Source organism: Perissodus microlepis, chromosome 1, assembly GCF_051167445.1.
Source record: "Perissodus microlepis isolate ML-2025 ecotype Zambia chromosome 1, ASM5116744v1, whole genome shotgun sequence".
NCBI classification, from domain to species: domain Eukaryota; kingdom Metazoa; phylum Chordata; class Actinopteri; order Cichliformes; family Cichlidae; genus Perissodus; species Perissodus microlepis.
Genome location: NC_140461.1, coordinates 19,256,031 through 19,281,944, shown reverse-complemented (window position 1 = coordinate 19,281,944; position 25,914 = coordinate 19,256,031). Strand labels below are relative to the sequence as shown.

At 41.0% G+C, this 25,914-nt stretch overlaps 1 protein-coding gene across 6 annotated transcripts in view; it reads right to left on the bottom strand.

Moving 5' to 3' along the window:
* The window catches only part of zfhx3b (zinc finger homeobox 3b), a 285,848-nt gene that overhangs the window by 16,056 nt on the left and 243,878 nt on the right, over positions 1-25,914 (bottom strand). For all 6 annotated transcript variants that reach the window (XM_084933805.1, XM_084933814.1, XM_084933796.1 and 3 more), the window contains 3 exons: positions 11,564-11,671; positions 1,542-1,678; positions 764-964 (listed from right to left, as the gene is read on the bottom strand). In XM_084933805.1, coding sequence (XP_084789931.1) covers positions 764-964; positions 1,542-1,678; positions 11,564-11,671 — 446 coding nt within the window. The remainder of the gene's footprint in view (positions 1-763; positions 965-1,541; positions 1,679-11,563; positions 11,672-25,914) is intronic.

Sequence of the window (25,914 nt, the reverse complement as noted above, 5' to 3'; positions counted from 1 at the left end):
TCTGATTATGGGTACATTAAGACAATGAAGAAGAAAAGAAAAAAAAAAAAAACAGAAGTATGCATCTTAAAAGGTTTGATGATTTGCAGCAAGCCAGTGGGATTGCCTGTAGCCATTACACAATTAACAGCATTCTTTGTGTTGACTGAGTGCTCGCAATTTAGAGCAGTGAGGGCAAGAATGACACAGATACAGAGGCATTTCAGTGGAAAGGGATTCATTAGCAGTGAGTTGCTATTCTTTTCGACAATAATGAATCCTTACCACAGTCCTTCACCTGACACACTGCTTGTCCCCTGACTGGCCATAATATAAGTAGGTAGCAATACTCTCGACCTAGAGCTTTGATTAGCGGTTGCTTTCTTGCCTTCACCACTAAGTATAAAAGAATGTGGAGATAATAACACTCCGAGAGATTGGTCTGTGTGGATAGAAAACTGGAATAAAACTAGGTGCTATACATGCAATAAAGCTTGTGAAAGTTGGAAGGACATTTTTTTTTCATCCACTTATTTTTCTCAGCTGCTGTAGTAAACTTGTATGCTAATGCTATGGCAGAGCTAAATGCTAAATGACCAGAGTAATAAAAATACTCCTATAGTCAAGCTAATGAATGCCACCCTAACAAAAGAGAAGCCAATTTCAATATACCTGGAAAAATAAAGATTAAAGAAATAATAAAAACAAAGAAATAAGGAGAGACATGGTAATAAACCCCTGCTGTGTCCAACCAAATGCAAAATACACCGAATACAGAACTCACTGTGGCAATGAGCTTATCAACGCAATCGGGTGCCACGCTGTGGAGATGTGTGAGGTGAAACTGCAGGTGGATCTTGTTGTTGAGCATGTCCTGGCACAACGGGCAACGTAACATGGGCTGGACAGAGTGCTGTGTCATCACGTGCATTCTGAGGCGATTCAGATCCGTGTTGGTAAACTTGCAGTACGGGCACTGGTACATCTGGGTGAAAGTAAAGACAGAACAGAGGAAGAGAGACAGGGAGGCGAGAGGAGAGGAAACACAGATCCACAAAGAGTTAATGGGGTGAAATGGGTGCACTGATCATGGTGGGCCTGCTTGAAGAGAAGCGGTGGATCAGGGATAGAGTGGGGGCCTCTTCCCTGAAGCAGGCAGATCCCTCTGATCACAGACAAGTGTGTAATACCAAGCACCGCTGAGTCCTGGCACCCACTTCAAAGTGCTCTCATCTGTCAAATACTATATTGATTTTCCACCTTATACACAATTAGCAGCGCAACTGCAGCAGGAAGCCTAATATAATTTTGAGTATATTTGAAAAGAAGATTTCTGCATAATATAAAAAAGGTCGGTGAGATAACCAACTGAAAATTATTAGTATATTTTTGTACTTTTTTTTTTTAAAATGATGTGCAAGTTTTAGACTTTTAATGAGGGCTTGGTAATTAAGGATGATATAACCTTTAGCAAGAAACCTCTAATTCAAAGTCTGGAAAATAGTTTTATGAACATCTGAGGGCATCGATATTCACAAAATACTGTGGTGTGGAACGCTCACCTGCTCCGCAGCACCCTTCTCAGCTGTCCTGGGTCGTTTCGAGGAGAGTGGGCTATCTGAGGCCTCTGACCGTGAAGAGGGCCTTTTGGAAGGAATTGGGGAACCTGACTGGTGCCGTTCCAAGTGGCCGGACAAAGCTGAAGAGAGACACATTCACAAAGACACACGCATTTAGTGCATTTAATGGTAAATGAGCAGAGGGGTTGTTGTTACAACAAAAATGATTCACATTTTGTCTTCCAAATCTGCTGCTGCTGAGCGATAAATGTCTGCTTCACTGTTGGCTTGTAAGAATATTATACAACACTGGAAAGTGCTAATAAAAATATTAGCTTTCTGCAGGTTGCAGATTTAGGTTTCATACCCCCACAATTTCAGTCCATATGAGGTTCAAAACCTGAGACAAGACATACAAAGTCTTTCTTCCACAGAGAGAAGGCTGATGATCCAAACCAGTATTAAACTACTCTAAACATTGACTCTTTCTGTGATTACCCTTCAGTCCATGAGAACTCGTGTGCAACATACATGCGACTGTCAAATTTGACGCAATGCAAAATATATATTACAGTATGATTTTTGTTATATGGCATTCACATTGCAATATTTGAAAAAACAAGTGCAACAAGAAAATAACATGTTTATCTTTTTTGGCCTAAACCATACTTTTTGTGCTTTCATAGACAAACTGCATAGAGAGAGCTGAGGCGGGAGTTTTAATTCAGGTACCTATCCATTAAGTCACAGTTTTGCCTCAAAAGAAAATGTATTTAAGGAGTGATCACACCGTTTATGGAAGATTTCAATCAAGCAAAGCTGGGAAATCTTATCAGCTGTTTTGTTCCAATAAGATTTTTTGTATTTCTGCTACCAAATGTCTTCAGCGCATTGTAGGTTGTGCGATTAGTCTGTGACAAAGAGGAAAATGGAGCAGCAACATGGGAAAACCTTTTCTTAAAGCATTGACAAAATCCTGACACTACGCCCAAAGTTCGGATGCACATGATAACAAGCTCTCATTTAACAAAAAAGCTTTCACAGATAAAAAAACAAACAAAAAACCCGCCGCTAGATACAATGACGGCATGAGAGTGATGATTAGTCATACCTAAGTATGTTTACAAGATAAAACTACACTTTGGTGCTCACAAAATGTGCTACAGCCATTCTGAATTGGTTGGCAATTCTTCTTACTGCATTCTTTGGATTTACTTTGAATGTTGGTTCAAAGTTGGCTTGTTGGTTGTTTTGGAAATGCCTCCGAGCCAAACACAAAGACAGTAACAACAGACAGTAAATTGTTGCGAACTGCATTACCAAGTCTACAATGCATTTATCGGGACCGTGTTAAGAGCAAAGCAAACACTACTGCGAGTGGCGACAGGCATCCGCTTTCCTCCTCTTTTAAAGTGCTGCCATCTCCACGGTGCTATTGCCCTTTTTTTCCCCTCAACAAAAATAGGTCCAAACAGTCTGACCAAAACATCCCTAAGGCGCAATGAAAATGTCTGTTTGTATTGTATGTTTTTATGCAGTGTATGTTTTTGGATTGTTACGTGTTGGTGTGTGGAAATGTCATGTGATTTCCACTGCAATCCTATCTATCCATATATAAACTTTGAATGCAAACAACGCTAATATCGCCAAAATACAATTTCTGTACAGCAAGGCCTCACACAACATCGCCTGCAAACCACTTTAGACTACTCCACTTCATGAAGGAAAGGAGAAACTGGTGGTGCACAGAGAGTCACGACTGTAGTTGAGCAGTTTAGCGTGGGCTCAGAGAGGAGCTAAATCCACATAGAGCCCGTATAGGGGGAGCTGCAGTGGCACCCCACTTTGTCACCAGTGGAAAGAATTCATGGTGAAAGTATTGGAGTTGTCTCGCTGAACCCCTAACAAGCCCATAAAGAGTTAAATTTGCACTGATTTGTACAGTCCTGGAAGGGCAAATTGAGAACAGAGGGCATTGGTAGGGGAGGGTCGGTTTGGCAGGGGGTCAGGTTAAGCAGGGCTGACCACGCTCCTGCTCCAGACATTAAAATGTCAGCTCCAATCAGGATGAGGGCAGTTGAGCTGATTACCCAGTGGGAGACCTGGTTTTGGCCAGAGCAGGCTGCAAGATCTCCCAGAGACACCAGGATCAGCAAAGGAGACCCTATTAGGGTCCAGTCACAGTCAATCCTATTAAACACATCCGCCAATAAACAAAGGGAAAGTTAAACAAAAGGAACCTCCCATTCCCTGACATTAACCTCTCAGTCATGGCACTGTCCTCACCAATTCATCCTCAACTCCACTTCAGTCCACTCCTACTTCCCCTGAACTCATCTCTCGAGGAGAAAAAATCTCCGGTCACCTTCACATTTCAATTGTCTATATCTTTGGCAAACCCACTGGCATTAAATTTTAAATAAGCATATAAATATTTTTTTTAAAAACTGTCTTTTGTACTATTTTCAATTAAAATAAACATTTTTACACAGCACCCCAACATTTTAGGAAATGGCTTCATAATTTTATTTAACAGTAATACTTTTTCCTTAAGGACACACAGCTATCTATATTTCCTACAGCACTGCGTGTCACATTTTATAAACACCATTTCTGCACCAAGGCCTAATACAATAGGCAGCTCCTTGGCATTCCACCATAATTTTCATACGTCAAGATAACTTTTCTCAAGGACAGATAACGAAACATATCAAAACAACTCGTACAATTTAGATAATAATGTAATTGAAATTCTCAGATAATTACCCAACTTCTTTAACTGAGGGAGAGTTATAAAACGTGAAAAAAAAACCCTCACGCGAACATTAAGAACAGTTAACTTAGCAGCAAAGCACATACATACAGTACAGCAAGTAAGCAGGGACAAAGTATCATGCATCCATGCCCCTCTTATCATTAAGAGGACAAACATAACTAAGTCAATTCCACTTTCACATTGCTTTCATTCATTTCTCAATTAGCACCGGAGTGGTGAAACAAGTGGCAGTTTATGTTGAAAGCACAGTCGCTTTCTAGTTCAGGTGCTTTATGTTCATGAGTGTGTAAAAGTGAGAGCAGGACAGATGGAGGGCAGGGGAGGCTTACTGTGATGCAGTCTCTCGTCACGGCCAGTTAGGACTCCATAAATCAATAGCATTCTCTTAAGACTAGTACACCCCAACACCTTCACCGGCACCGTGACTAACATCCAACTACTGTATCAGATTTTTTTCTCTTCAAGGGTGATGAAAAAAAATGACCGAAACATTGACAAACTAGTATGAAATAGAGATAAAACTTTTTGTTTTTGGTCATGTACAGTCTGACATGTTAGATTGGACACTGTTGTCCGACGCTCACACATGTGACACACATATCTGCAGTGTGAACAGGTGATCCGAACTAATGACCGAAACATTGCCTCCCTATGGAGCATTTACAGTCCATGGTGAGATATGTTACTGATGTCAGAAGGAGCTGGCAGTTGAAGGTAAAGTCTAGTGTTACTTTGTGGTATTAAAATAGTAGGTGTAAGAGCACAGAAAAAAAAACCCAACTAAATTGCCATCTAGGATAATACTGCAGTCATTAAAAAAAGACAGTCGTGGAGTTACATCTTCATTACTGGGCCCTTTATGTCTTGTGGTGGAACTTCTAAAAGCTTTAAAAAGCTTTAAAAGCTCCTAAAACTACAGCGCGTTTATGCAACCTCAGCGTTCGTTCAGATCATCAGTGTCCATCCTGTTCGCACAGAGAAAACTGGAGTGTCCACGTCTGCCAGTGACCCTTTAACTGCCGAGAGTCTGCCTGCCAACCTGACCTCTTCTGCCCAGTCTCTAGGCACAGTGCCCCCATCCACAGCAAACGTCTTCTGACAGATACATAGAGTGGGCTTTTGTCTGAAAGCACAAAAGCCAGAGCAAGAGTGGAGAAAAAAAACTAAGAGTCAATTAGGTGATTATTAATTCATGCCCCTTTTCCGTAAACCAGAGGCTTTTGTGCTGTCGAGTCCCGTAAGTGAATTGGACTTTGGCACCTTGTCTTTCCCCCATAGCTGGACTGTATTATTCAAGCAGCAAAGGGGCTGTCAGCACACTACACCAGTCTCAGGAGCAATCACAGCCTTGTTGTGCTTTCAAGGGGGAGAAAAAAAAAAAAAAAGATGGCTGCCGGACAGAGTGACTGACACAGCACAGACTAAATTAACCACAACAGGTCATCTGCCATTGAATTCTTGCAGGAGTGCAATCACAGCTGCCATTAATCTTTGTCCTTGTGAAAGGTTATCCATATTCTAAAATGTGAGTTACAGTAAACGGTATGTAAGGATGTCGGAGACAGGAAAAATGTTTGTTGTGTTTAGGAGAGGAACTCTCCTCCTACAGAATGAGACGAGCTCCTCATCATGTCTAGAGCCTCTCCCATTACCATAGCTTCTCTCTCACCATCAGTTTTAGGCAGCAGTTATAAAAAACATAGCCTATTATCCATTCTGCCCATGCCAACAAGGTCATATAACTTTACTGTCACTTTGCCCGGAACAGCCAGAGTCTGCCAATCATTTTAAACTTAAGCTCAGTCGACAATTTCCTCACTATAGTGAAACTCAATGATTCTTGCCGAACACCGTTTCTTCTGATCCCCAGCACCCAGAAACCTTTCACCTTCACAGTGCCGGGACCTTCATGCACCCACAGCTCTCTGCCTCTTGCATCGCAGAAAATCCTCACCTCTATTCCCTCAGCAAGTTGGCCATTAATATGGAGATGATTCAACTCCCCATGCTACAAGTCATTTTCTTTCACCGCTATGCAAACAATACCTGAATATTGTCTTTTCTCTTTCCCCATTTCTATCCTGGTTTTTTAATCTACGGCCCCCGTTAGAGCACAGAGCAATAAAGGGCAGTGTTCCATCTCACCTTATATTTCCGAGATAATTATTCTGCATTAATAATAAAAAAAAGAGAGGGAGAGAGAGAGAGACAGGGACCTTCGACAAAAAACCTGACATTGGGGCTACACCTGGATTTATATATAAAACCATTCTTCACTTACAAAACAAAACAAAGTCCCTCTTATAACAAACTGTATAAGAAGGAGTGAGAATAGCATGCGTTGTGCAGTCTAAATTGAGATGCTAATTAGCGGCGGCTCTTTTCATCTATAGACCACTGCACAACTGGATGACGAGTTGTTCACCTTTAAATGACACAGTACTGCTTGGCTATTAGACAGCCTGTGGTAAAACTCATAAACACTGAGCTTTCAGGGAGGTGGCTCACAAACAAGGACAATTTATGGCCTATTATCTTCAAAGACAAAAGGAATTATAATTTCAGGGATGACAAACACTGAAAGGATGTGCTATGAATATGTAAACATTTCCGCTGCTCTGTCTCCTGATTTCTCATGCTACTCAAGGTTTAAAAGCAATAACAAATCACCACCGCACTGAACGTCTCACAGTTTGGAGTAACAATAACATAAACGTGAGTAATTTGATTGCAACTAACCATAAGGCTGCAATTTCAACTTTCAACCGCAGCCAGCATTAAGTCTATGTGTTTCCAGTGTTATTTGGGAAACAATTCATAACGTTTAGCATGTCTGTTTGTGAGGCAGCAACAGCACAAGACTAACAGTATTATATGGAGCTCAATAAAAAGAACAGAAGAAAAAAAAAAGAAGAGCAGACTGCAATGCCACAGTGCCGCGTCTAGGGGATGCTAATCATCTAGTTCATTATACAGATCAAATGCAGCAGCCTCGGTGCAGAACACAACATCTGCTTCCCTTACGCACAGCAGAGCTGAGTGCACACACACATGCTGCACATTTACATAAAAACAGGTGGATGCGGAGCCCAAAACGCACACAGATTCACGCACTTACAAATGCATATTACAGGAAACTCTAGCGGCTTAATCTTTGTTTTGACAGATTTCACAGGTTTAATGTCAATGTTTAACTGAGAATGCTTGAGCAATTTTTTTTTAACACATATGTGAGAAAACTGGCTGGAGAAGCATTAAGGATCAAGAAAAACTGACACAGGATTGGCACATGCTACAGAGAAAGCCACAAACTAATGTCTGAGTTGCTTTCTAGTCGAGTAAATAGGTTTTGGGGCATCATGAAGTGATAAAAATACCGGGACTATTTGTACAAATGTAATGTAAAAACAGTGTGCGAAAGTTCAAATCGGTAAGAACCTGTATGTAACCTTTAATTAATGCTCCAATAAACTGTGTCAAAATCACTCTCTGGGCTCTTTGTTAAGAGAAATAAAGAATTTAGAAGAATGTCTGCAAATACTTACAGATTCAAGATTTCATTCATCACTTGTTAAAAATGATGAAAAAGCATGAAAAGCACGAAAGTTTGAGGAAAACATAGTGTATGTACATATATATATATATATATATATATATATATATATATATATATATATGTAGCTGAAATAAATAGTTTTTTTACCCCTTGCCTTCACCACCTTGCTCCGGCTCCTATAAACTTTTTTAAGCGCAGATATAAAGAATAAAATATTATCAAGCAGATTTTTTTTTCAAAGACTGTCCCAGAATTGACAGAATTATATATTTTTCTACCCCTCTCACCTTCCCTCAAACACACACACACACACACACACACACACACACACACACACACACACACACACACACACACACACACACACACACACACACACACACACACACACACACACACTTTGACACAGCCCTTCCCATACATTTATGTTAAATTTGTCAAACCACATTGTGCCCAAGTCTGCCGGTGTATTAACACCACCCAATCCCCACCCTGCACCCACCTTCATGCTCTCTTCATCTTTCTGTCTCCCCTATACTTGCCACCCTCCCGCCCTGCTGCATTCCTATACATTCAGCTGCTGCATAAATACACCACCTGCTTTAATGAAGGTAAGGATTCCATTCCTATGCAGAAGCTCTTTCCTTTAGCTTGTGCTGTCTCAGCTAGGTGAAGAAAGTGTGGAGAGACAGAGAGGAAAGAGGCTCATGGCTATCCATTTATACATATTTCATACCTGGCATTAAAAATGACCCTCTGAATTACTAATCATGCCAGATGATTCAGTTGCAGCTGGCACCAATGTGAACATCATGTTGAAATATATATATATATATATATATATATATATATATATATATTTCTTTTTAATGTATTAATTGGATTTACTTGTAAATGTGCATTATTTCTGTGCACGATCAACAGTCAGCTGTTTAATTATTAAAAGTTGCCCCATGCATGCAGAGTTTGCGAGCATATGGCATTTACATATGTCTGAGTGTCTTCACGTGCACATATATGAATTATCTCTGCAATAAATAAATAAATAAAACACCAGAATAATGAAGGCATCTTTCAAGAGATGACATGCCGAATACATATGCATTTTACAAAGGCTTCTGATGTACCTCTAAATGATTTTAATGAATACTGAGGAGCTGTGGAACAAGAAAGAAAAAATAAGATTGACAGAGGCTTTAAAAAGGAGGAAGCCTTTTTTCTGTGCTCGCTAATGCCGTCTGTCTGACAGTGACTGTCATTTGTAAGGGAACAATGTTGTGCTCTGTTCCAACAGCTACATGACAACGATGAGAAGAAATACTTCAGTAGTTCTAATGATGGACTTTAGAAACAGCTCAGCTTCAGAGAGTGGGAGACTGAGCACCTTTCATATAAATAACAGGTTGGCCAAGATGCTCATACGCCGTATTTTAACATATACACCCCTTGCGTACGCGCTGCACAACATTTTCAGGCAATCACCAGCCCAAACAAGAGCTCCCGTGTTTACCAAATGGATTCTGAGGTCTTCCTCACGCCCCCCCCCCCCAACAAGATAGGTTTGCACACGCTTTGAATGGGCATTGTATTCATCAATCACAAAAAGTTTGAAGCACAAAAAGAGACCCTTCCATTAAACTACAGCTGTCTACCTTTTGCTGACAACACAGCCTTGAACCCAGCATCCCAATCTACCCACCCACCTTTTCACTGACATCAAACAGAACCTCAGACCTGGTTCCCTAATGCAATGCTATTTTTAACTAAGCGTTTCTAATAAGCTGCTGGGAAGCTGTAAATTTTTCATATGCAAGCACATATTTCCTTTGTGAAAACACAGAAACACACTTATTTGGTGATTAGCGACTGACAGAGGGGAGGAAAGGAACTGAATATGCTTGTATCAAATTGCATGCCTTTCAAAAAGGAGGAATCCTAATGCGAGGAGTCGTCTTCCTGTGCACCACAGGTATGAGTGAATTATTAATCGGCCAGCTCATTTTAATGCTTTTTAAAGTGCTTTATTTTGATGTGCTAAAACATACTTTTAGCCATATTCAGTCAGGCATGCATATCATTATTTCTTCCATCAAAGAAGAGTGTCGCCCTTTCAAAGAGCACAAACAACTCAGCCTCATTTAAAATAGAAGTTCGAATATCAAAGACATTTTACAAAGCCTGGGCTTCAAACACTGTGATGAGTTTTTTTTTCTTTTTTTCTTTTTTTTTTTTTTGCTGCACCTTATAAAAACTTAGGTATGCAAAAGGTCTGAATTGTTTTCCAGCTTTTAACCTGACTAGTGTAAATCAAAACATCCTGCAGTAACACAAGAAGTTAGACAAGTGAGAAGCATCTATCCAAGCCCGTTACTGCTCAGTGTCACGATTATGAGAAATCTCTCTACTCAATAGGAAATGTCTTGACTGCCAGCCTTGTTTTCCGAACACAGACAAGTGAAATAAACTGGGCATAAAAAAGAAAACTCGGGCCATTTTTTTTCCTTCTCAGAAACCAGAGCAGAATCAGTAAACAGAGCTTTTCATATATAATTAGATCCAGTGATGCACATACAGAACGCGCTGTGGGGGGGTGTAGTTTTACATTAAGCTTGTTCGTCATTAAACTTGTGCTTGAGACAGTTTTTCGTTCATTTTCTTATTTCAACCAATCTAATTCCACACACGCTCCAAGTGTCATTAATTCAGCACCTATAGCAGTGCATTCAGTACAACTACAGTAACTTTCAGCAGTAAACTCTTTCTTCCAGTTGCAGCGCAAAAAGAAAGAAAAAAAAAAAAATCACAACCGCTACAAGAACATAAACTTCTTCTGTTATGAGTGCTATCATCTGTCATGGTCAATAATCTGTCAAAATAATATAGTGCTTCCCAGAAATCCCTCCAACTATCCCACAAGTTCTACATGATGGAAAGTTTAGGGTTCAATGCTGTTTTCAGTATACGGCATGATCACTGGTGGTCCAACTAAATAAATTAGGTAAGTAAATAAAAGCACATGCATTATCGTGAACTGTATTTACACTAGTAATGCCCTCTGATGTGAAAACATTTGTTATAGTAGAACATCCAATGCATCTTGAAAAGTTTACAGCAGATAAATGCAACCTGCCCTGATCAGAGAGTGCTGAGGCCCAAAGCTCCTCCCCTCACACTAAACCCAACCCCCTGCTTAGGAGCCAGCACCTATCAATAAAGAGGACCAGAGATAAAACCATCCTGATCTGATAAGGGAAAACACAGGTAAGTGGTGTCAATGTTCTTCTGTGTGTACAGCAAATTTGAGAAGGGGGCAGTGCTATTCAAGTGTATGTGTGTGCGTGTGTGCACATGGCACACTGGGAATTACACATGCAGGCCCTGCTCTTCACATCACCCACTGATCAAAGACAAAACATGGGTCACATGTTACCTGAACTTATTACTTAAATTGACAGCTTATTCTAACTGTAGCTGATGAGATGCCTGGGAACATGCAGCATGAAAGAGCAGCCTTTGAAAACTAGATTAGGGAGTTTTGAGAGTATTTTCAATGCTTAGAAAGGCTTTGAAACCTTTGTTAAAATATGTTTAATTTAATTTGTCAAAAGGCATGTTGCTTAGCAATGTTCAGCTGCATGGCCACGTGAATCATGTGAGTAGTAGTCCCTAAATGTGTGTAAATATGAGCCTTACCTGTCCCTTTGGTGAGCTCCTTCTCCCCCCCACTTTCTCTGTCTTTGGTTTGGTCCTCCTGGTCTGTGGTGGTCTCACTAGCAGCCTCCACATCCTCGCTCAGCTCTCCTGAAGGGGGAGGGAGAACGGGATATGTAAATCACCACGCCATCAGAATTGGTGGAAGCACTTAAAGGGGCGGTAGCGTTTTTTTTCTATAGGAGCTTGCAACAATTACATTTGCTGACACACAGTTGCAAGGCTAGCAGACAAAGAGGGCAGAATCTGCTTTCTGTCCTGTGCTGTCTGATTATCTCTGTTAAAAAATAATTCCAACTTGAATAAAAAAAAAATCTGAGCTGAATTATAAGGGGGGAGGAAAGTCGAATATCCACTCTTTCTTTTTATTGCTATTGTTGTGTGTATGTATTCAAAACAAAAGACACAAGGAAAATTCTCTGTGTTTAATGTGTAGATAAAACTAAAAGCAAGCACATGGGTGCAAATGGCCAGATGGAAAAATAATTGAGCAGTACAGTTCAAGAAAAAGACCCCCATTTGCTTCCTCTCATAACGCACACACACGCACGCGCACACAAACACGCTGCAATCTGTTAGGTTACTTACCAATATAAACCTCATTTCACTTCTGCTATCCCACTATAGCAAATAAAATAAATCATAAATATTTAAAACTTTCAGAGCCACAATTCATTTTATTTTTAAGCCAAGTCAAAGGCAGAAATCCCCTGTAACCACCTTAAAAGCCTCAGCTCGATATATCAGGCCATTTAGAGCATCGAAGTCCAAACAATGGATATCCAATAACGCCATTTGTAAGTAACACACAGAGGAAAAGATAGCAAAAACAGATAATAAAAAGGGCATCAATCTTGTTTATTTCCCTCCAGTGCCCCCTGAACATCCCCTTTGCCTGTTAAGTTTGTTTAAAAGTAGTGTGACTTGCATGGAATAGCATTGATTTGACAACAGTAAACTAGGCCGCAGTCAATAGGCCCTATCAGTTATTATACAAGTCAGCTAATTCTCAGCAAATGTACTTAAATGCTCTTTTGAAAATGCTTTCATGCATAGGTCTCTACTCTATGAGCTATTGATATATTGACAAAGCTACAACAGCTACTGAAATATCCTGTTCAAGTATTCAGCCCTGCAGTCATCACACATCTAATCTAAGCTCACCACATGAGTACCCACAGCCAAAACCATTTTTATGACAGTACATTTTCCCCAACACTCACTGTTTAGCCTGTTAGTTATGAAACAGAGCCTATGTTGTATATACAACAGGTACATTTCTCAAACTCAAACTATGTATCATTATTACAGACACACTTAATAACCATACATCTCTAAACCATGTGGCTGTTCCTTTACTGATGACAATGACACATAAATAAAATAGATCTTAATTTATTCTGCTGAATGGGTTTTAAAATTCCTTATGCAAATAAGTCATATTTATAACTGGAAAATACATTAGAAAAAAATTATCGTTTTGTTATATGACATTTTTCCTCTTTTTTTGGATAGTTGCTTAAGGAGCTTTTGCCACTTTTCTTCATCACGTATTTATATTTATCGCCATTTTTTTTACGGTTCTCTTAAGTATACACTATAGCTACAAAACCATAAGGGGGTGCTTATATCAACTGTGATATTTTATTATTCTAAGCACAAATACACAGTGAAGAATAAGCTTTTATTTAATCAAAATCAGCTGCAAAAAACCCCTCAAAACAACAACAAAAAAGTTGCATTACTGTGTTTCTATTATGTTTCCAAGGGACTCTATGAATTCCTTCCCGTACTGGTGAGCTGGATCTTAAACTTTCCCAAAAAACCCAGAGATCTGCTGCAGAGTCCCAAAATCCTATAACTCCTACCTGCATAAATCTCTACAACAGTCTGAGAATTAGGATACTGTACAGCTGCATAGGTGCTCAGATTACAAAATAATCCCCAGGTAAATTTTTTTCACCTTTAAAAACGGGGCAAGGTGTCATTTCTTAGCTATGTGACACTTGTAGTGATACTAATTCCCCACCTACACATTAATACACACTTTGTGCTTAAACATTTCTCTGATAGGCAGCCAGCATTCTAATGCTAAGCTTCTCTGTAACCGCCCCACCTACTCCCAACTTCCTGCACACATGCTATACATGCGCACGCTGGTACAGTTTTTTTCTTCCTTTTCCCCACTCATGTTTTTCACACTTTCTTTTTAGATGTTTAATGATCATATCACTTTTGGCACACAGAACACATTTATAATTTATGCAGAAATGCAGACATTTCATTCCAGGAGTACCGTTACATCTTTAAGTGGCAAATGGCTTTGCCCATTTCTCATCTCATCTACAACTAGTATTACAGAATGATTAAAGCTGGGGCCAGCTATAATTAATGAAAGGTCACGAGTGGCCTAAGAGTAGGATGCAAATGGTAGAGACACTAAAACTGTAGCCATAGATTAACTCAGAAAATAGATTAGGAGAAACACTCAAAGCTATGGCAGCAGGCCATTTCTAACCCAAATCTGAGAGATGTAAAGGACAATAGCCTGAAGGTTGTCTTCTAATTAATTGTCTTCATTAACCATCCTAATACAATGATATGAAACAGTTCCATTAATCTAATCATGCAAGCTGAAAAAACCCATTGCCGACACAGAGATTACACTCATCTGTTCTGAGCATGAAAAATATCAGCTTTGCTCTCCCAGTCACTCAGTGGGGACAATTCATGGGCTCCCTCACAGACAGACAGACGCACGCACACACTCCTACATTGTGTAGGTGCTTAGCGGTCTTCCTCTCTTGTGTTTTGCCAGTGAGTGCAGAGGCTTAATCAGACCCATAGGTGTCACTCTATACAAGCTGGGCGAGAGCAACTTGCTCACACACACATTAATGAGGTGAGGGGAGGGTGGTGGTGGTGGGGGGATAGGGGCCGAACAGCAACAGACAGAAACACATGGGGAAGGGGAAAGGGAAGAAATATGTGGAGATGACAAAAGCAGATGCTATGCAAAAGCTGTCTGGTGAAGATGAGACACTGAAAATGGCAAGATTACCTTCAGATGAGAGAGAGCAGCCTTCCTTTTCCCCTGAAGAGCAGTGATTACACTAATGCTAATCAGACTGACAAGCACAAACGGCCTAATAAATAATTGATGGTAACCACTGCACTTTCCAGTATTTCTTCCCAGACTGTGGAGAAGAGCAGCAAGTAAGTAATAATAGTCACTCTAGATATCTTTCACTAGGTCAGGCTCCTCCTCCATCCTCGGCCTCAGCAGAATATAATGCTGTGATGATAACTGCCTTTCTTAAAGTACAGAATTCCAGTCCTACCTGAGAACGGCTCCAGTGTTCCTCAAACAGCAGTGACAGTCTGCTCATTTTTAGTTGCATATATAGCATCTCAGTCACTCCACTGTCTTATTTATCTCGCTTGGGTTTCGTAAGTCATGGAGCACCAGCGCGGGGGCAGAGCTCAGCTTCTCCCTCTCCCCGGCTCTCGAGTACTGGGAGCGAGGGCTGAGCTGCGCTTCTCTCTGGGCTCTTGTGTGGAGCCGTGCGTCTAAGCTCTCATTACTCTCATTATGATTATTGAGGCTGTTGTTATCATTTTAACCAGGTGTCACAGGACTGCACTGTAAATCAGAGAGGTGTGCTTCCCCCGCTTTATCCAGAGCCGGACAGCTTCCTTTTCTTTAGCGCTGCACTGTCGGATAAAAAGCAATCTTATTTCACACTTCAGAGACTCTATCTTTCTCCCCTTCTCCTTCTTTTAAAAATCCCCCTCATGCTCCCCAGCATCCCTTGCACCCCTTCCTCATATCAAAGTTAGCCTGACTCTGGACTAGAGGGCGCAAAATGAAAGTGACAGGAGGGTACCATGGGACAATGAGACACAGGACTCATGCTGAGGGCTTTCATGCATTGTCCGCTCCTCATATCAGCACCTCTGTGCCCCATACGCAAGACACCCCCCCCCCCCAAAAAAAAAAGCACAACACACAGGAAAACACTCCCACCCCTCGTAACTCCCCTCTCAACACATACTCACAGAAGCTCTGAAGCTACACCTCATAAAACCACAACTGAGCAAAACATGCCCACAACACTGTCAGACACAAGCGGGGCTTTTGCTCATGAACGACCAATAAACCACAACACGGTACTATCAGTAACCATAATGGCCTCTGCACTACAATACATAGGGCTTAATTAAAATGTGGACACATGCGATACTGGAAAAAAAACAACTGCTTTTTAAGTGAGTTGCAAGATATTCTTACTGATTTCTGTGTAGTATTTCAGTTGTAATGAGTCATATAGACCTCAGTTATGAAATGCATTTAAAATTTAGCCATGCATTCAAAAAATAGATCAGTGTACCAAAATATACATTAATCCACGAAAGAATCAATGTAGTAAAATCCAGAAACTACACCAAGCACTGCGAACAAAATGAAAGCTCATCTGTCCCTGTACTCCTCTCACTCATGCTCTTACTCCTCCTCTCCCACACACTTTCCTTTTCACATGGAAGCAAGAGTAAGCTAGCTCAGCGCTGCTGGTCAGAGTTACATGTTAGATTCCTGACCTGTCTATGGGGGGGGGGGACGACTCGCTGGCCTCTCTCCCTGCTGGCCCTGCTGTGACCTCGGGATCTAAATGTGAATGAATACTTTGTGTCTCCAAAGGGCTGAGGGCAGGAAGAAGAAGGGCTGTGGTGGGGGGTAGCAGAAAGGAGGAGCGATGGAGGAGGGGTACATCGGTAGCTAACAACTAAAGAAACTTTAAACAGCAAGTTAATCACAAACAGGAGTGACAGTTCATACTGCCTTCCGGCTATATCACAGCAACCCCTCCTACATCCTTCCAGAACTTCCCTAGAACATGCTCATCAAAACACCCCATAGGTCCTCCACGGAGCATTTTATCTGACCCACCCCAAACCCCTGCGTTTCAAACTCCCGGGCCATTTTCAGGTAATCAGGTCATGGTTTTTCAAAAGTGTTTTCTAACAGAAAAAAAGAACAGAAAAATGCACGAAAAGGCTCAAAATTTGCTTTTTGTGCTTTCGGTATGAAAGTAAATTAGGAAATGTTATTGAGACCACGTAATGTATTAAATATTTTCCCTAAAGTGTTATCTCACGGGAAATCATACTAATTAGAAGTTCTTCTCATGATAATGGCATGTTTAGATACATTACAAATAAAGTGGATAAAGTGAGTGCTGCTCTACTTCTTTTCTCTTTGTGTTTTTCTTGAGTGATGAAGGAGAATAGGATCTGGGTTAATGTGGGTACACAGGGACTGAGCATTCAGGGACTGCTCACTCTTCTGCCCCATCTGACACATACACCCACACACACCACTGGGTTCCTTGAATGCCCAAAATGATGGTTACTAACCAACACATATTATGTCCACAATGGAAGATGCAAGCTGTACTTTTCCCCGCTAGGACAGAGGGCTAAAAGCCTGGATAGGGGGCAAAAGCATCACTGGGCTGTGCTCTTCCATCTACTCTGCCTCAGGGACAATGTCCTGCACAAAGAGTTACTCTGCCTAGCTGCGACTGCCACCCCCCACCATGCATTTATGCTTATCGTCTTCCACCGCTGCCTCCTCTTAAATCAGCCTCCTTTTTATTAATGCATCTTTTTTTCTTTTTCCTCCAGCTCACACCACAATGCCTTCACCTATTTGCAGCTATTCAAAAGGACCAAACAGAACCGGGGTGGGTTGATGCGGAGTGTGGGGGTGGCTGAAGGGTTGCCTTAAATAAAGAAAGGGGGGGGGGGAGCGGGAGCATCACCGCTGTCATGAAGGGCAATCACATCAACTCTGAAATATTCACCAGTGGCTTGGAAAATGCGATGGTACAGTTATGACAGGCGAACAGGCGACTCCCCCACTCAAGCCCGCAGTCCCCCGCCCCTTTCTCCATCAGGGCGGAAGCATGGTGGACACTCTGAATATGTATAACCCGGAAAATGTATTGATTTTTCATTTGGCAAAAAGGGACACAAAAATCACATAACCTGAAACTGTCACAGCTCTTTTGTTCATAGCTCATCTCTCCTGATGTTTGGCTTTTGCCACAAACTCTCTTTAATTACCAGGTACAGTGAGCTTCAGAGCCATTCTCCACAGAGACACAGCCACATACAGCCTGCTGGGCTTAACAAGACAGCCCACATCTATTATATATGACATACACCCAGCAGCTTTTGTTTCATATCTGACTAATAAGCGTGCTGAATATGACTATACCCACAGTTTGTTTTGTTATTATACACAAGATACAGTGCAAAAACCTTGGAAATTAAAAAATATTGTGTGCCACATTAAAAATAGCACTTTCATATTAAAAGCTAGCAACGGTTAGTCCCAGCATTTATTTGATGTGCTTTTCTGAAGCACCTCTGCTTAACACGAAATTCTATTATCGATCTAAGTTTTCCCAGGTAACGGGCAGGTGCTTGTATGTTTGTCTGAGTGCACACACTTGTGTTTGTGTGTCTATTAACAGGTACTTATCTGTTTATCTCTCCTTTTAGGCACTGCAGACCGGTACAGTGGACTGTCTGAAAAAGATCTCCGTCTGTCGATTTATCGAATGCACCATTTGCATATCTTTGTAGTGCTTCCATCTGCCTGTGGACCATTCTGTGGAGGTATTAGCTCAGAAAATCAATGTTGCCATGGTTGGATGTATGTAGCCCCTACCACGGCGCGTGTTAGGAGTCCGGCTCACAGCTCCCACATGGGTCCTATTTACATGAGTCCTGCCGACAGAGGCTTTCCTGCTAGTTCTTCAATCTTTGGAAACTTAAAGTACACAAACACAGCATGCCCCTCTAGAGTGGGCTGGTTCGCCATTCCTCCTCTGTGGTCATTCTGCCTCCCTGTCTCCAACCACCGCCCTGGGCTTGACCGTCTGTTTGTTTATGAAAGCGTGCGCAGAGATAAAACAGAATCTGACAAGGTTATGAATACCAATTTTGCTAATCAATTTTATTTAAAATATAAAATATAGGCCATCATTGATGTGTGTTTGCTCTCAAAGGCTTTAACGGCCTGCTAAATTCAGATCTTTCATGATAGTTGATAAGGGGAGGGTGGTGTGCTGGAGTTTTATCCTACTATTTATTACACTTACTTTTATTTATTACATCATGCAGCTGTACAGATATACATGGGACACCGTGTGGGGGCTTAGCATTGATCTATATTTCTCTACTAGAGATTACAGTGAATACACAGGGTAACTTGTTCTCTCGAAAACCACCCAGCTGGTTGCTCAAAGCTAATTGCTAAAGAAAACCAATGATTACGCTGCACATGCACTTTAAAACATCCACAAGAGTGCGATCACTTATTGAAAAAAGCTTTCCCTACCTCTATCCATTCAGTTTCTAATACAAATCAAACATAGGGAGCTTTCTTTCACCATTTGTCTTTCTTTCTATTCCTCTTTGCATAGCCCATCCATTACTTTCACATGAAATATGAAAAGGCAATATCCTCTCTGTGTTTGTACTGAAGCGTAATGCAATTGTGTTGTCATTTATAGGAAATAATCACAAACCTCTCTTTCATTTTCCAGTTCAAATAACCATGAAAAATTAGCCTTCAATGTCAGGGAGGACAACAAAGGGATGCACACAGACTATTGCTTCACCACCGCGCTTGACATTTCTCCTTAATAGGAAAACGGGTGGTTGTTCCTATCTTTTTTCCCCAATCTTTTTCTTTCTGCCTCTTTTTTTTAACCTAATTAAAAAGTTCTCCACTCACATCTTTGTAAATCATTCCTACGTCTTTATTCAGCGTGCAGTGAGTCTTTATGTTAGAGTTTGAGGGTAAGAAAACTCCAGTCCTTGCACACTGCACCCTGCTCATTAGCACCCAAAACCCTGTCTGTTAATGGCTACTGTTGAAGGGAGATGTCGCCAGACAACCACTACGGGGCCTAGGTCGCCGTGACTACCGTCCAGCAGCCTGAGAGATAAATAATTCAAGAGCTATCAGACTCCCTGGCAGCAGAGCAGTCCCAAAAACACACACTCAGGACACAGTGTGTAAAGGCCTTCCTAACTGATCAGCATTTAGCCCTTACAAATGATGTACAACTAGATGCCTGCACAAGACCCCACACAATTAGCCTTAGCTGTAGTCTAAGGATCCTTTTAATTTAGAGAAATCTTTATTTTCAGTGTGTGCAGCAAAGTAACGGTAATTGCTTTCTATATTACTGCCATTAAATGCTTAATAGGCAGGTTGTTTTCCACTGCAATTATGTGCAAAATTATCTACCAACTTTGCAGTACAATGATGGGAGATGCATTTCTTTCCTCTGCTTGTAGCACTAGGTAATACGAGACTGCATGTTAATCTTGGAAGCTGTATTGCACATACGCAAAATGCTGCAAGTAATAAACCTTCTATGTCGATATTGTATATGCGATTAGCAATTATCGCACGGAAAATTTTCATATGGTTATTTCTCAGTACAAAGTGAAACTGCTCAGTCCTATTACACAGGTAATGCACCTTCCTACGAGTTATGCGACTTTTCTCTTAAAATACTCGATGCCAACGTGTTCTGCTCCTGTGAGACGAGGATAAATGAAGGCTCTATAAACTGTACTATAGACTAGACAACAAAATCATAGCGTTGTGTCTATTCAAATGCTTTGTTATGACTCATATGATTTTCCCAACATAAGGTATTATCCTTATTTGCATACTTTAAAAACAGGATTTCATCTGGCTTGTGAAGCATATAATGAAATTTCCCCTCAAAAGCATAATGAGAAAGACTCATCTTGTGCAATTAGTTGCTTCTTTATGCACCTCCTGTAATGTATTAATTTATTAATCACACAATGCAGGCAACATTCTTTATTTATTTGAATATGAACACACCTTACAGCCTTAATTACAAAACACAACTGTGGCCAGCTGATGAGATGCAATGTACCAACTCAACCATCATTTAAGCTACTCGTCCTTCTAATCTTACTGTATGTTTAGCTCACATTAATCTGTTTCTGTTTAGTAAGCCAAACAGCTTTAGGCTTTCAATTTTATCCGAAATTCAAAAACGCCACTTAAACACTTGACCGAACAGGCCTACACAGTTTTCCTTGGAAGGAGGCTTCTTTACTGTAAAGTTTATTCAAATGACTGCTGCTGCTACTGGTTCAGTTTGAATGTATCCTTTCTGAGAGGGTCAGATGGTCTGTGTTCCTAACTGCATTACTACACTATATATTCATCTGAACAGAAACACAATTTGCATGGGTGTGTTTGCGTGCGCTTATTCATTACATATGCAAAGTTGGAATGGCTGATTCTTCATGAACATGCAATAGCACTGAGAAAGTGGGCTGAGAGCTCCTAGAAGGGTGGATCTGTGCTGCCCGCTGTGCTGCTCTCCAGAGAAGGAGACTTGGAGTGATTACAGTCAAACACTGCTACTCAGTTATCTTTGGCTCAGCCACAGGAGAGCGAGAAGACGAGACAGGAAAGAGGGAAAAAAATTAAACTGATGATGTGGCAAAAAACATGGGCCAGTTGTTCTAAAATGACCAGAGTGACTAGTAGTGTCTGATGCTTTTCTTGTAACATGCTAAAAAAGAAAAGCCGCAACACCCCAGCAGCAAACTGAGGCCAAATGATGTTTAGGATGTGCGCTGTCAGACGGGCCATAGCCTACAAGACAGTTCTTTACCAAATACTGTCACAGAACAGTCATTTTGAATGTCCTTGGATTCTGAATTGGAGGAGAGTTAAATGGCTTTCCATAGTATACATTTTCTGCCAGGAGAACAGGTATGATTTTTTCTTTCTGGGAGAAGGGGGGGGGGGGCAGGAAGATGTCTTGACCTGCTATCAGCCAACTTCGCCAATATTCAAGTTTGACAAATACTTCGATGACACAATATCGCATAAAGTCAGGATCTAAATGGGAATCCACACAGGAAGCAATTCACTCATCGCACACCGCTTTTCATCTGACAGCTGGTCTAGTGGACATTGCAGACTCCGTTTGCTTAGATAAGCCGCTAATGTATTTACCACACTGTCATATGTCACTCAACAGTATCTGGTGCTCTCATTGACAGTCACTCTCCTCGAAGTTGTCGAAAAGTTTAACTCTGGACTCGCCCACCAGGCCTGTCCTCACTTGAAGTCGCCGAATGTCATTTCTATGAATGACTTTCTATGATTTCTGGTTGGCAGATCGCTTCTGCTCACTTCCTGTGTGGGTGCCCCTTAAAGATCACAGAGCGGCATTTGTAAAACATCGGGTTTCCCTACCCGCCTCCTCCGCAGTGTAACGCTGACTCTGCATATAACTATGGAAATGAGAAGGTCTGTTGTGGGTCTGTGTGAGTCTCTAGCCTCTTAAGGCATAGTCAGGGATTAATAACCTCTTCACTATAGAGACCTGGCCTACTGCTAAATTGATACTGTGCTATACCACATCTTGCATTTCTATTGTATGCATGTGTGGTTGTTAGTGTTGCACTTGTTTTTATAATGGGTGCTGTTATTGTCCTCGCTGCAGAAGACTCTTCTCACTCATTAGCTGGAGGTTGGAGAGTTAGGGGTTATAGCCCAATAAGGTACAAAATTAATTATTCATCTCAGCTGTTGGCGTTTGGGTGCAGCTATGGAGCCTAAAGCTGGGACTCTAACTAGCAGAGGTCTGCCTCTGGAGGACTGCTGGAATAAACAAGTGAAAGAATTTTATGCCGTGGGTGTCAGTTACTGGGAGAAAGCAAACACTAATCACCAAACTAATCATTAAAACAAGCTCCCTACAATAATATGGTTCTCTGTGGATTTGTGGTTCCTCTCCTGTGTACTGATCCAGCTCCTAAAGCTCCATCATGTCCGCAGTCTACATCCTGCTTCAGGCTTTTGAATGGGCCTAGATAAAGCCCCTTCCTTTTTATTCAGCCATGGCTTCTGCTGGCCCCTGCCAGGAGTCAGGACCAGTGGCCTCCTGAGAAGGCTGTGATAAGAATTCATTTCTTCCTATTATGTGCCCTTGTCCACTGCCTCAGTTCATCAGTTCAGTGCAACCAAGTCAATGAAAGGGCCTGTAATGAAGCAATCAGATGCAGCCTGGTTCTCTGGGCCCAGCACTCCATTCTCAGCTCCCAGACTCTAGCTCCCAGTGCAGGGTGTGGGTTGGGGGCGATCACGAGGAGAGAATGGACATAAACTGCATGGAAGCATTAATTCAAGACCTTGTCTTTCATAGACTGGAGAATAAGCTGCTCTCACATGTGCTTCACACCAGGTCTGCAGTCTCCCGTGGGTTTAGGGAATCATCCGGTTTTAGAGAGCTCCATTAGTTTAACCAAGCTTCAATATCGCCACAAAACCAGCCAGTCAGGTTTCTGTGGGATCGTATGCTTAATTTACCCGCGAAGGTGGTTTGACGGAAATCTCTTTCTTCATCTTCCTCCATTTGCATCAAACCCTTTTTATTCCATTGTCTCCACTCCCTTCCCTTCTCTCCTGCCTCCACCTCTTAACATCTCCTCAACATGTGGAAACTATTATGGGGAGTTTGGGAGAGGAATGCATGTGTTGAATCTTAATCGGTGCCTTAAAGTAGGAGATTCTGGGTCTCCTTTGTCTTGTAATGTTGTGAAAGTTTCATTTCAAATTAAAAGGGGCCTTTTTGATCTACCTAATATTGTTTTCTCTCCCTTTAGGGGCAGGAAATGGTTTGTGTTATCTTTGATCAGCCTGCCTTCCCAATTCTCTCTCTCACATACACACACACATATACAGTACAAACACACACATATTTTATAGGCTGTTTTATGGAGCGGTCAGGGTTCAACAATAGGCTGCCAAGTCTCCAAAAATACATCTAACAGAGTACACAAACAGACTGTAAACTTTAGTGGCAACAATGGTACTTAAAAGTTGCTAACACATTTAAAGTCAGACTTTTTTTGATGTTTGTATTGGATTTTATATTGCCTAAAACATAAGGGGGGGGATGCCTAAATACCTCACTTTCGCCCCTTCATGTATACCTCCTCTTCCTCCCTCTACAGTTCACCTGCTGCCAGCTTTGGCAGAAAAACCCTGCCGCTGGATTCTACCTGACAAGAGCTTCTTAACAAGCAGCAGTCATTAACCTCAGGAGCAGGCAGCTGCCATGTGATGTAGTGCACTCGGCCTGCTGCAGAAGAGCCCTATTGATCCCAGACATACTTGGTGCCTTCCTGGATGTTTATAATCAATATGCAAATGGCCTGCGGCATTGATTCAATATTAATTTTCAATTAGGGAATTCTCGGGGGGTCCTCAGGGGTCAATACAGAACCATTCAGAGGAAAGGCTTGAGCAAGTTGCAGGCATTGACGTTCCTCTACCCAAGACAACTTACTTACTGTTTATTTACCCTGCCCTGCTGTAAGTCCCGATTAAGGCTTCAGATAATAGGCAGAGAGACAGATGGGCCTTTCCGCACTTCTGCAACACCCATTACATAAACAGGATTTTAGTCTAAAGGGCTTGTCCCAACTAATAAGTCATCATTTCACACTTAGTTCTCCTTCTTGTTTTGTTAAATCACTTTAGGTAGTTTCAATTTATGTGTTCATAAAAGTAAACAAGTGCTGTGAATACAGACATTACACATGCAGTATACAATTCTCACACTTTGATTTTACTTATTTAATATATAACAAATCACAAGCTAAAGTGACTGTTTAGTCCTAGGCACAACTAGCATTTTTTTGGATACCCCCCCATAATTAATTGATGCCAGATGTAGCAGCCATGTAATGCTTAGTGAGTGAAAATCATTTACTGTAAATGAGTAATAGAAGGCATTTCAGCATGAATGACCTGTTCAACACTTTGATGTTTTTAAAGTCAGACTTTTCCAACCACTATACTTTTTCTTTTATTATTATAAAATTCCTGAACAATAACCACGCAGTAAAATGTACAAAAGCGTGTTTTATTTATGCCAAATAAATATGAGATTAATTCAATGATGAACAAAGAATGAGGTATGGCATTCCAGGTAGGAAAAATCTTACTTTATAACTCAGAAAATGTTGATTTGTAAGACTGCTGCTTATATTTATGTACAGAGTCTGCGTATTTCAGAGAGAGCTGCAGTTTGCTATTTCACTCTTTGTCTTGATCTTTGTAACCATGAAGAAAATCAGGCTTTTGTGGCCATTTACATGCAATACAGACAAATTCTATATTGTGTGTACGTGCATTACTCTAAGTGTGCACGCACACACAGTTAGACAGTAAATAGTTGCACGGTTTTGTAGTTGCTGGCCAATGGATGAGTCATAAAACATCAGTATCGGCTAATTCTTTGAATGTCTGAAGAGGCATCTGAAATGTTACTCTGACTCTGAACACCTTTGTTTACAGTACAGACTACAGAAAACCTAGAGATTTACAGTTGCGTATTCAAGAGATGAAAAGTACAACAGGCTGTGTGTTTTTAGTTCTGTTAGACTGTATTTGTCTATAACTTTGCTTTAGATGAAGAAATGCCCAAGTTGTAAGAAACATCCTGTTAATTCCAAAGGTTATGAAACTTTTTTTCTTTCAAAAAGGCTCAAAGATTCAGCTGTTGAATGTCCATATAAAGAAACAAGACGTGATGGATAAGGTAAGAACACTATCTTAGCTGGTGCCACAACGTCAAAGAAAAGACGACAAAAAAGGTGAAGTAAATTTTCTGTACTAAACATAATGTTTTAAATATTTTAGATTAGTTTGATAGCCTCTCGAAAGACCACACAATTATTATTTTTTTTCTATGGCCTGTGAAAATTCTGGGACAGCCTTACAGCCACAGAACAGTAAAGACTGCATGAGAATATTGCCAAGAGTATGACAGAGATAACCTGGTTGGACAATTTGGTGTTCTTTCCTGTAGATGCACTGCCTGAGGTAATTGGTTTAGGGATAACATTAATTACCACATTGCTCATTAATGGATGAAGCCTTTATTGGTTCCATTGATCAGCCGGACCTGTTAGCCATCATCCTAAGCAATGGTGGATGTAACAAGCTTACATATTGGCATATCAATTAATGCAATCAATTCCTGTCTAGCAGTTGCCATTCCCCCGTCTACCCCACCCCCTTACAATTGGCCCTTCTTTTTTCCTCTATCAAGTATCTGGATGGCCGAGACAAAAGACCCATGCCAAACAAAAGTTCATTAAAAGATTTCCTAATTGTTCCTACGGTTGAGGTCATTTAACAGCAGATTGACAGAACTAATGTTAGGGTGTTTTGACAAGTG